This window comes from Papaver somniferum, chromosome 3, assembly GCF_003573695.1.
Source record: "Papaver somniferum cultivar HN1 chromosome 3, ASM357369v1, whole genome shotgun sequence".
NCBI lineage: Eukaryota > Viridiplantae > Streptophyta > Magnoliopsida > Ranunculales > Papaveraceae > Papaver > Papaver somniferum.
Window position 1 is genome coordinate 25,242,770 of NC_039360.1, and position 11,004 is coordinate 25,253,773.

The 11,004-nt window shown below is 35.3% G+C and overlaps 3 protein-coding genes across 3 annotated transcripts; all 3 read right to left on the reverse strand.

Annotated features, from left to right (window-relative positions):
• Positions 1 to 615: 615 nt before the first annotated feature.
• LOC113361045 lies at positions 616 to 2,163 on the reverse strand. The gene is made up of 4 exons (XM_026604427.1): positions 2,082 to 2,163; positions 1,608 to 1,853; positions 1,145 to 1,534; positions 616 to 933 (listed from the first exon to the last, which is right to left on the reverse strand). The coding sequence occupies exons 2-4, from the start codon at positions 1,848 to 1,850 to the stop codon at positions 766 to 768; spliced, it is 801 nt and encodes a 266-aa protein (XP_026460212.1). The 5' UTR covers positions 1,851 to 1,853; positions 2,082 to 2,163; the 3' UTR covers positions 616 to 765.
• A 1,460-nt stretch (positions 2,164 to 3,623) lies between these two features.
• Positions 3,624 to 7,217, reverse strand: LOC113355612. The gene is made up of 3 exons (XM_026598514.1): positions 6,868 to 7,217; positions 4,938 to 5,133; positions 3,624 to 4,013 (listed from the first exon to the last, which is right to left on the reverse strand). Exons 1-3 carry the CDS (start codon positions 7,019 to 7,021, stop codon positions 4,004 to 4,006), a joined length of 360 nt encoding a protein of 119 aa, XP_026454299.1. The 5' UTR covers positions 7,022 to 7,217; the 3' UTR covers positions 3,624 to 4,003.
• A 1,324-nt stretch (positions 7,218 to 8,541) lies between these two features.
• On the reverse strand, positions 8,542 to 10,696 carry LOC113355611. Its single transcript, XM_026598513.1, has 4 exons — positions 10,316 to 10,696; positions 9,649 to 9,852; positions 9,106 to 9,471; positions 8,542 to 9,015 (listed from the first exon to the last, which is right to left on the reverse strand). Exons 2-4 carry the CDS (start codon positions 9,850 to 9,852, stop codon positions 8,857 to 8,859), a joined length of 729 nt encoding a protein of 242 aa, XP_026454298.1. The 5' UTR covers positions 10,316 to 10,696; the 3' UTR covers positions 8,542 to 8,856.
• Positions 10,697 to 11,004: the final 308 nt, after the last annotated feature.

The window sequence follows — 11,004 nt, forward strand, 5'->3', positions numbered from 1 at the left end:
TGGTGTTATACGTCTCGGAATACACTCATTTTCGATAGGAACGTAGAGTTTTGTAAGAGTAACATATCCCCAAAATATTAGCTTCAAATTCATTAGGGTTTAATTTCTATTCGCAAAAATGGCATCCAACATGTGAGATGGTGTGATAATAAAAGTGCAAGAGAATCCCTCATAGAATATGAATATACATTGAGAGCAAGTGTTATATTTTTATAATTTCATTTTTCTTGCAAAATCAACAATAAGCTAGCAATGTACCATCGAGCTGAGATAGCTCTTTCAGCTAAGCAGTTGGCAAGAGGATCAAGTCTTGTTTCAGTGGGAACTGGTAATCATGCGCAAGTTAGTTTGGCTTGTTTAGAGGGATGAATGGTATTATTATTTTTTTATATAATTTTTCCTTGATTAAAACAAAAGGGTGGTCGAGCTTTCTAAAAATGCTTTGGCTCTTCTACCAGTGGCTACATTATTTTCTTTGGTTTCAGGACCTGAGGCCACATAAATACTAGGACCGGCCCTATATAAAGAGCATATTGATGTGAGTAATACGGGAAATCGGTTAGTTATCTTGACCTTTTAGTGCTAATGAGTCAAGAAAGAGCAAACACATACAGAAAGAACTTTACTAGTCATCGATCAGTACACTATATAAAGATAAGAGTATATATATACACACGATGATGCTCTTATATTCCTTCTAAATGAAATAAAAGGTAAAAAAAGAATTTATAAATGAAATTAAGTTGAAATAAGAAGAATCAATGTCTAGTGAACAACCAAGGATTTAACCAAATACTTAAGATAATCAACAACAGCCTTATTTTTGTAGATATTGTTATAAATATCGGCAAAGACTTGTTCACTGATTTCAAGGTAACTTTTAAACTGAGGAATTTGCAGCTTAGAACTGTTCACATAGCATACTACTTCGATCTGTAACAAAGAACAATTACATTAGATAACATTTTAGATGATAATATTACACTGTAAGTAATATAGTGCATCAGACTCGTACTGACATTTTATATCAGGAACACATAACTAATCCTCTAATTCTATAATTAAATATGTACCTGCATATCATGTTAGTAGAAAAATATTTCAAAAAAGAGAGAGAAGAAAATTGTACAGTATAACTTAATACCTTGTTATTAGGCAGGTTGACAACCACATTGTGTTCGCCATTGTCTTTAACAATCTCATTCTTCTCCAGTACACAGATTATCTCCTTCATGAACTTATAAGGTTTACCAGTCTTACAATTAAGAAGGGTGTTAAATCCAAACAGCTTCTCATTACCCACCGTTTCAGTTTTAGTTTCAATCGAGTACTTATCAATTTTAAAGTTTTGGAGAATGATTAATCCTCTAGGACCTATGAGTGTGGTCTCCCAAAACCCAATGTGCTGCACTAGTCCAACAATATAGTTCCCATCGTGGTTCACCTGTATTAAATCTCCCTCTTCGAAGAATCCACTAGAGAGTCGATTGGCTTTAGGTTTAAAAGCAATCAAGTTCGATAAAGATCGAACAACCTGATGAAAATCAACAGATTATTTAGCAAAGCAGAACATCAAAAAACCAAAAGAATTTGCAATACATACTTACCCATGTATCAAAAGATGCAAGGGACTCAAATATCTGATTAGTCAATACAGCAGATGTTTTGGCTAGATCCTTGATAGAAGATTTGACGATAAGTGGCTTCTGCTTCTTCAACGCAAGTTTGTTGGGTGGAACAAAGTTACAGAGAAATGGATTCTTCTTGGGAAATAATGAGGATTCAGTATAAGGTTTGTTGACAATGTAAGGTCCATAAGATACGGAAGAATTCATAGAGTATGACTGCATGATCTAGATGATAAAAAAACAAATTCAAATCAGAATATTGAGAAGCCCTAAGACAACAAAATTTACCAACAGCTCAAACAGTCAAAATAATATTGAAAACTCTAAAGAATAAGAAGAACAAAATCAGTAATTGAATCAACATTAAATACTGAGAAAAAATGGGCAAAATTTCTATTGGAGGTAATTCAACAATCGGGGTAACTAATCAAGCAAAAACGAAAAGAAACTCACTTTGATTTCTAAGGGATTCCCCCGGAAAGCTGGTAACGGTGGAGAAGTAATAGGAGAGAGCACACGAAATTGCGGAGAGAGAAAAGAGTCACGGTGTAATGTAAACTCTGTTTCGGGTAGGGGTGTAAATTCGGGCAGGCCGGGACGCCCGACCCAAAAACTAAGACAGGCCGGGTAGGCCAGGCTTAATATTTGTGAGCCCGTAGACAAATTCAGGCCGGACAGGCCGGGTACAAGTAGATAATTTGCTACCCAAAGACCGTCCAAAGCCCGCTTTTTATACGGGCAGGCCAGATCGGGCCGGACAGGCCACTATTTTGATTTTTTTTTTAAGTTTAAATTTTCAAATAAACGGTATTAAATACAATATCCTTTCCTTTCCAACATCACATATCGTAAGTGATAGTATTATTTTATATTTAAATTACACTGACAAATTTTTAATTTTAGCCTATAATAAATAATTAATTAAAGTACAATAAATTTTCTAATAAGAAAATATATTACCATTAATGTTTTGAAAAGGTTAATTATAAGTAAAAACAATTATATATTTTATTTTTCTTGACACAAAATTGACAATTATAAAATTGTAACTTTTAAATCTTTTTAAGAGAATATTAAATGATTAATGGCACATAGAAGCCTTTCAGGCCGGGCACTAGGCCGGGTATCAGACCGGACATCATAATTAATCGCAAAGCCCGAGACCGCCCAATAAATTAATCCAGGCCGGGTAGCCCGCAACGGGCCATAACAGGTTTTGGACAATTCCAGGTACAGGCGGGCTTGGACGGGTACGGGCAGGCTGAGTTTTTTCGGGTAATATTTACACCCCTAGTTTCGGGTTTTAAAAGTCGAATCAAATCGAACCACTGTATATATACGTGTCTTTTACATCAGGGCGTGACCGGTTTGACTTTGACGCATAAAGACTAAAGACCGTTTTCAAGCAGTTCGGCTGGTGGCAGCCTGCCCTGCCTTCATTGTACTGAGATATCTCTAGAAAAATCATAGAGAAAAGCAATCACCAGGAATTTTTCTGGTATTGTAAAGGATTGAAGAAACAAGGAAAGATATTATGTTTGGGTATGCAAAGCATACATTCTGACTCATTGTGTTATACTCTTTTTCCTTTCTCAGGTTTTATCACACTGCATTTTCTCATGTCAAGGTTTCAACGAGGCAACATATGCGAGTTCAACTCTAATTTCCACAAAAACTAAGATTAACAAGACCAGAATTATTAAAAAGATTCCAATTCCACAAACAATAGTGATACAATTACAAACTTACCATCCAGTTATAAAGGATTCATCATATAAATCAATACAACATTCACTTTCATTATATTGCAAATTCGGATCAAGATATACCAATCATTCTTAACATTGAGTGAAAAACCTGTAAACTTAACTAAAGAGCAATTAATCTTAATTTACTTAAAAGATAAAAAGAGACATGCCTTCCAGAAAATGGACTACATACTAAATCCCCAGAATTAATGCAAGTACAGAGACCCAGTCTCATCAGACTCTTATATAAAGAGATAAAAGGTCTCTGAGAAGAAAATGCTAGTACAGGAAATATAGGCTATTGCTGGTCGCCAAATCGTATTCAATGTATACTTTCACTTTCACAGAAGTAATAATGTATACATGCATTTTGAAGTTAAGTAACATATTAACATGAACACCTTACATGACTTCTTACATGACTAAGATATCCGACATAATTTCACACCCAGTTTCCAAGAAAGTAAACAGAAACCAAAGAAATATAACAGATAGAGGGAGACCGAGAGGCTGTAAATCGCTCAGTGTGGAGAGGAGATACACCTTTACTAGATAATCATGAGATGGAGGAAGCAAGTCTGCCGTAGACCTAGCTAGTAGTGTGAATAAGCTTACACAGCTTTAAAATTAAGGCATCCTGTAAAACAGCAACATTGAACACAATTTAGGGGAAGAAAAAAAGAAGGTATGAACAATAATAAATACTAGTGGAACAGCGTACGTTTAATGCCAGAAAAAACTTCATGACATCAAAATAACAACAATGGACATGACAAAGCACATTAGATTAGTTAAAGGTACCACGGACATGACAGATGTTTAAAAAAAAAAGGCTTCAAGTATTTTCTTATTCTGTGTCCTACTATATTATTCAAAGCGGAACTTTTCAGACTCGTAGAGGAGAGGATGTTTTGATAAAGTGCTCCAAATGTCATAAAAGAACATCAAATATGACCACAAAACATGTTGACATATCCCCAGGCACTATCAACATTTAAGAAACAAGGGCGATCCATATGAAGTTATGAACATCAACCAACAAACAAATTTCACCAAATATTTACGCAACAAAATCCTGTACAATTAGTATCACATTCTCATTATGCTAACATTGATTCCTTACCTGGTAACTAAAATCATTCATTTGAACATGCTCACTCTGTATTTTATAAAACTATTATGAACTTCCTAAGTGATACTAAACATCGACCATCAGCTGATAATGTGGGGGAGTAACAATACTCAATAAAATGCTTGTAACATGAACAACCATAATGTATGCACATTAGAAGCTAGAAATGGAACAACTATATAAATGGGTAATATTACCGAAGATACCGATGTATGCAATCTAGAATACAGTTTCCATTAATTTGAGTGCTTACACAAATCCAATTAAACAAACGCTGTTAGAATCTACAATGCAAACTTAGTTCCTGACCGACATGCTTCTGCATTTTCATAGATACCAATCTTCCTTGGTACTAAGTGGAATACTACACGAAGTATCAGTTTTATTAGATTTAACCCGTGAATCAAAAAATTAACATTGCTCGCTCACCATCTCTTTTTCTTCCTGTCAATGTACAAATTACGCTCTACTACTTCAGCATAGTAATTTGAAGTTGGAAGATCAAATTTATGATCGTGGAGATTTACTGAGGGACAGAGCATCTTATTCCCAGAATCCCAGTGTATGGAAGTTGCGAAGACCCAATATTTGTGCAGGTATATCTTATCATTCATCAACTGATAACCTAAAAGTAACACCAGTAAAATCATATTCATGTAATAGATAGAAAGACGTACTCTAAAAAGATTGTTTTACAACAGAACTCCAAAAAAGTCATAATGACCCCATGGAAAAAACTTGTATATATCCTAAGTAAACCTTTATGGCGTTAATGGTACAACTGCATGACTCTTTCTTATGGGAAACAACCACCACAGGGCACCAATAAACCGAGATCTCCAAATCCGTCGTAATACGTCAGGAATCCCAAAGAAAAATATACAGAACATGGTGAATCAGTGATGAAATGAGAACAAAAAGTAAAACGAGTTTCTGATCAGTTTGGGAAACCATCTCGGTTGTGTATATATTGGCCGAATAAACAACGACTTCTATTCCTTTCTACTAATTAAACTAGCTTGAGAGAGAAATCATCAGTATTAGATTGAGATGATGATATATTATCAACAATTCCAACTGTTGATGATGCAGAATATTCCATCAACCATCATACAAAAAGAAGAGTATGAGTTGTACATAATCTTTCTTACTTGGTCTAGCATCATGCCATTTTTACTGTTACCATTGCTGATGGGAAAAAATCATACTCCATTAGTCCATTAGAAGACTAATCGGTAAATGATAATGAAATACCAATTTGGAGAGATCCATCCCCATCTCCTAAAATAGGGTAAGATTTGCTATAGAAAAAATTGGGAAATTTTGCAAACATAAAATTTCTGCGTATGTTGATAATATTATAACAATTAGTTATCTGTTGTTTTTAGGTAACCATCTTTAGAAAATAAAAATGACACGCGTCACTAGGGAAGTAGGGAACCCATACTAGGAGTAAAGGTATGGTATCCATCATAGCTGGACCGTATTAAAAGAAATGTGCACAAATAAGAACAAGCTTACTTCAACCATTATCCAGTCTAGATATAGGGTTGGCTCCTATACCTCTTCTTCCAGTGAGAGTATGACGCAAATAGCCAGGGAAAATAATATTTACAAGTGAATGCGATAAGATTTCTTTACTAGATGGATTTCTCACTTTTGAACAAACTGCAAATGGTTGCACCAGTTGGACTCCCTAAGATACTTAATCAACCTAGGATAACTGTGATTTTCATCATTCATCCCTTGGAATAACTATTAAGACCAACAAAATTACTTTTTTATTAAGATAACCCAGACTTCATGAATTCAGAGAAAAAGGACTACTTTCAGAATCTTGTTTACATGATATCTAAACAGAAACCGGCATAAACAATCACTTAACCCTAAGCTCCTACCCAATCAGCTTAAACTGTAACATAAAAGATGAGTTTAATTTTTCAAATCCAGTTGCCAGGATATCCCAGACGAACTAGTGTGATAACAAAAGTAGCAAACCAGAAATTGTGGGCTTATATCCAATCTCATAATAGAATCTAACACTAGGGGGTTTCTATTTTACCTTGCAGTTCCAGTGGATATGTAGGTCAAAACGCGTACAAATAATCAAGTAAAAAGCAAGTATGTCGTAGCAAAAACAGACAAGATGTGCACGTAGATTTCTAAGCTTTTGGAAGTGTCCCTTATGCACTAAAAATAGTTTACTACCAGAAGAACTCCCTGCGGAAACTATCAATGGCTGGGGATATTTATGATTTCATACACGCATTGGGGCAAATAAATATTAGAACCATCATCATAACCACCTCTTTCTGTAAGAAAACTTTAAGAAAATAATAGCTTGCGATCATCTACTAACCTCGAGATGTCTCAGCATTTTTTCTTCTCCTTCTACCTTGGTCCCATCCAATTTCAGCAACTGTTGCACGAGAACTCTTCCAACACAACGGATTCCTTCTTTGGAACATTACCGTGTACAGCTGCCTCCAACACAGACACCTGCAAAACAACATCACAAACCATTAACAAACACTAGCTGCATTAGTGTCCCAAATATTCAAATCAGAATCAAACATTTTCACCTCGGAATATTTTGAAGGCAATTCATTTGAGGGTTTTTTTTTCTGTAAAATAGAAGAAGCGGGATCTACTGTGTAAGTATGAAAATTTTGATTTTCTTTTTTCTGTTTATTTAAGGAACTACTGGGTGTTCTGTTAATATACTTACCCAACTCTGATGTTATTTCTTTATATTTACTGAGGAAGAGCTTCTTATTTGCAGTGTAAGCAAGTTACTAAGACCCAAAATTCGAGGGAAACCGAGTACAACAAAGAGATGCGGGTATATTTTATCATTCATCAACCGTTAACCCAGACAGCCAGACTTCACCATGGACTGGCAGAACATGGACTACATTCAGAATCTTGTTTACATGATATCTAAAAAGAAACCAGCATAATGTCCAAATCAGCAATCACTTAAATGTGAGCTCCTACCCAATCAGCTTAAACTGTAACATAAAATAAAAATTTAAACTCTCAGACAACACGAGGAAAATTAATGAGTTTAACTTTTCAAATCCAGTTGCCAAGATATTTCAGAGGAACTAGTGTGATAACCAAAGTAGCAAACCCGGAAATTGTGGGCTTATATATCAACATATAAGAAATTAACACTAGGTAGCTTCTACTTTACCTTGCAGTTCCAGTGGATATATAGGTCAAAACACGTACAAATAATCAAGTACAAAGCAAGTAAGTCGTGGTAAAGACAGGAAAAATGTGCACGGTATAAGATTTCTAAGCTTTTGGAAGTCTCCCTAATGCACTAACAACAGTTCACTACCCCAGAAGAACTCCCTACAGGAACTATCACAACGACGTAAACTAGTAATGCTTTCATATACCAACGACGTAAAACATTAGACTATCATCATGGTAAATTCTTTCTGCGAGATAAGTTTAAGAGATAATAGCTTGAAATCATCTACCAACCTCAAGATGTCTCTGCACTTTTGCTTCTCCTTCTGCCTTGATTCCACCCAATTTCAGCAACTGCTGCATATGAAACTATTCCAATATAACGGGTTCCTTCTCTGGAACCCTGTCCCTACTATGCACAACGGCATCCAACACAGACACCTGCAAACAACATCACCAATCATCAGCATATACCGCTTCCAACTCACTGCAAAAATTTAGAAGAGAGTTGCACTCTCACCTTCTCTGCAAGACGATCAACCTCGGCCCTGTAATTGACTACTGCATATGCTCCCAGCATTTGCTCATTCATTCTAATTGCCTCAAGCCTCCTTTTTGATTGGTGATCCTCCAAAAGTAGATTCAGACTTTTTTGATACAAGTACAAGCCTTCCTCATCTTCCGTCTCCTTCCCCTTATAAGACAACCTTCGCATTCCAACCCAGTAACATTGGAAAGAAGGTTCAACGAGCACATAAGATAAGTCATAAGCCATAACATTGGCACCATATGTTAACAATAAATATAGCATAGTGAACCTGAGAACATTAGAGAACTTGTACAAGTGTCTAGAGTATTATTATTCAAACCAACTCGAGAAACTACATTAATTGAAAAAATAGAACATACAGGACTAGACAATTAGCTATATATAGCTAGACGACACTAAAAGGCAGCTCATAACAATGAGCAATAGTAGACACGACATGACAAAAGTTTAGCAACATTACTGTCATTACATATACAAAACGTTGCATTAAAACTAACAACAAAACAGAATCTCTTATAGATTCTGGCAAGTCTACATCCTAGTCAGATCAGTTCAATGTGATTCACCAAAAGTATGTGCAATTATTCAGATTGACTTTCACTTAGAACGAGCAAAAAATCGAAGAAACCCAAACAAGGGACTGCCGCTGTCTATAACATCTTCAATTTCTGAAATTACTTCAAGGCGAGCTTTGAGGTAGGCTTTAAATGGTGAAACTCCAAGCTTTGTTAATGGAACATAGCAGCAGACAGATATCTGTCGAAAGAAATAGAACTGCTAGATACATAGATTGAACTTAAACCTAACCAAGAAAGAGAATTAGAAAACCAGTTTTTGGTTAATTACCTTCTTCTTTGGCAGCAACACTATCGTATTATCGTGCGTATGCTCTTTCACGTAATCATTTTTATGGATTGCAGTCTCGATGTCATCAAAAAGCTCCCTTGGATTGTGAGAACCAGTATCAAACTCCGCCTGAATTGCATAATACTTGGACGAGCCACATCGAGGAGTAAGATTTGATATAGTAGTAGTGTCGATCTTGGTATTCTGGACCTTAAACTCAGTTACATGAGTTCGAAAAGTTGTTTCAAAAAAGGTAACCTTCTCAACATAAGCTAGAGTACTAACACCATTTCTTAGTAGCTCCACCAAATCGCCTTCTTTGTACTGATCATGCACAGAACTCAAGGTTGACATAGAGTTGAAAACCTAGATTAAGAAACATAATCTAGATTCAGTCCATAATGGAATCCGACACTATATAACATAAATTCATAACAAGATAAACTAATGTCATGATAAGTCCATAACCTAAAGCTATGTATCCACAAACTAGATTTAAAGTGAACATTAATAACGAATGGAACAGAAGAAGGGAGCCATTACCTGGCCAATAACAGAGGCAGCTGACTTGAATAACTCAATGTGGAACTCCTTGCTCTTCATAGTATTGAAGACTTCAGCAGTAAAAGTTGAAAGACTAACACATGTTATCTTATTGCTGGGGATCGGACTCTTTCTCAAGTGTGAAGTATTGGGTAATGGTGATGGAACATAAAAGGAGGAGGATTTTATGGCATTCGGCTGCATCTAATATAATCAAGAAAGCAATAGGAATCAAAGTTAATAAAGATAAAGAAAATGGAAGCCATCAGTAAACCCAAAGAAACAGAAAAACAAGAATCACGTCAAGATACCAATGTCCATCAATGATTCACACAAAACAACAACAAAGAAATTCGATTGATTGATTTGAAGAAGAAGAAAAAATCATGATGAAGAACAAATAAAGTAGAATTTGATCAAACTAAAAACAAGAAAATGTAACTAATCGGTGAAAGAAAAACCCTAATTTTTATGATCGAATGAATTCGATGTAAAAGAATGATCAATGATTAACCTAAAATGAAAACAGAAAAACAATAAAACATGAGATCAAAAGAAAACCCTAAAATTTTATGATCGAATGATCTAATCTAATCAATTAAAATCCCTAATTGAGAGTATGAACAATATAATTCTAAAGCATAAATCAAGAACGTGACAAACTCACTGTGAAGAAAAGTTGAGAGTTGGTCGCAAAAACTTAAGGAGAGGTGAGAGAGACAGAAGCAGTCGTGATTTCGCTCTCACAAACGCTGATTCATAAATCAGGTTTGTTTTCTTTTGTTTTGCAATAATGAGGGGGATCACTTGTATATAAACAAGTACAAATCAGAGAGCCGGAGAGGATTTAGCAGCGACTCAGAGAGCCGGGGATGATTTAATATAATCCTCATCCTCCTCCTTTCCTTGTTTCTCATCACGTTTGCCGCTACTGACCCAAAATAATAAGAAATAGAAACAATTAACCACCCAACCATCATGATCAAACAAAAGAGTATTTTTTGATGTAGATTAGATGTCTGATTTTTGGGAGATATAGAGAGAAATGAAGAACATTTGGGTTTCAAAGAAGAATATGGAGACAGTGAGTTAAATTTATAGGTAGAGAACGAAACAAATCAACGGTTTAAATCTTATTTCAAGGTATCTAACTCATATCTCTAGGATAATATTGGACGGCTGAATTGGTAGTCTTCGTTGCATTACTACTTTCTAGTTGACCAAAAAAAAATCTTGTTGACCCAAGTTAAACGACTTCGCGTACTTTGGAATTTCTATAAATACTTTTATTTTCGCGGGCATATTTTTATTTTCGCCGTCCTCGTCGAAAAAAATAAATCGACGGTATAGATTTTA

Coding starts and splice junctions, on each gene's coding strand:
- LOC113361045 (XM_026604427.1), bottom strand. CDS start 1,850: ATGCAGTCATACTCTATGAATTCTTCCGTATCTTATGGACCTTACATT. Junction 1,535..1,607: donor TTGCATCTTTTGATACATGG/GTAAGTATGTAT, acceptor GATTTTCATCAG/GTTGTTCGATCTTTATCGAA. Junction 934..1,144: donor TCAACCTGCCTAATAACAAG/GTATTAAGTTAT, acceptor TCTTTGTTACAG/ATCGAAGTAGTATGCTATGT.
- LOC113355612 (XM_026598514.1), bottom strand. CDS start 7,021: ATGTTGTTTTGCAGGTGTCTGTGTTGGAGGCAGCTGTACACGGTAATG. Junction 5,134..6,867: donor AAATGCTGAGACATCTCGAG/GTTAGTAGATGA, acceptor TGTTACTTTTAG/GTTATCAGTTGATGAATGAT.
- LOC113355611 (XM_026598513.1), bottom strand. CDS start 9,852: ATGCAGCCGAATGCCATAAAATCCTCCTCCTTTTATGTTCCATCACCA. Junction 9,472..9,648: donor CTGCCTCTGTTATTGGCCAG/GTAATGGCTCCC, acceptor TTCTTAATCTAG/GTTTTCAACTCTATGTCAAC. Junction 9,016..9,105: donor TGTTGCTGCCAAAGAAGAAG/GTAATTAACCAA, acceptor TTCTTTCGACAG/ATATCTGTCTGCTGCTATGT.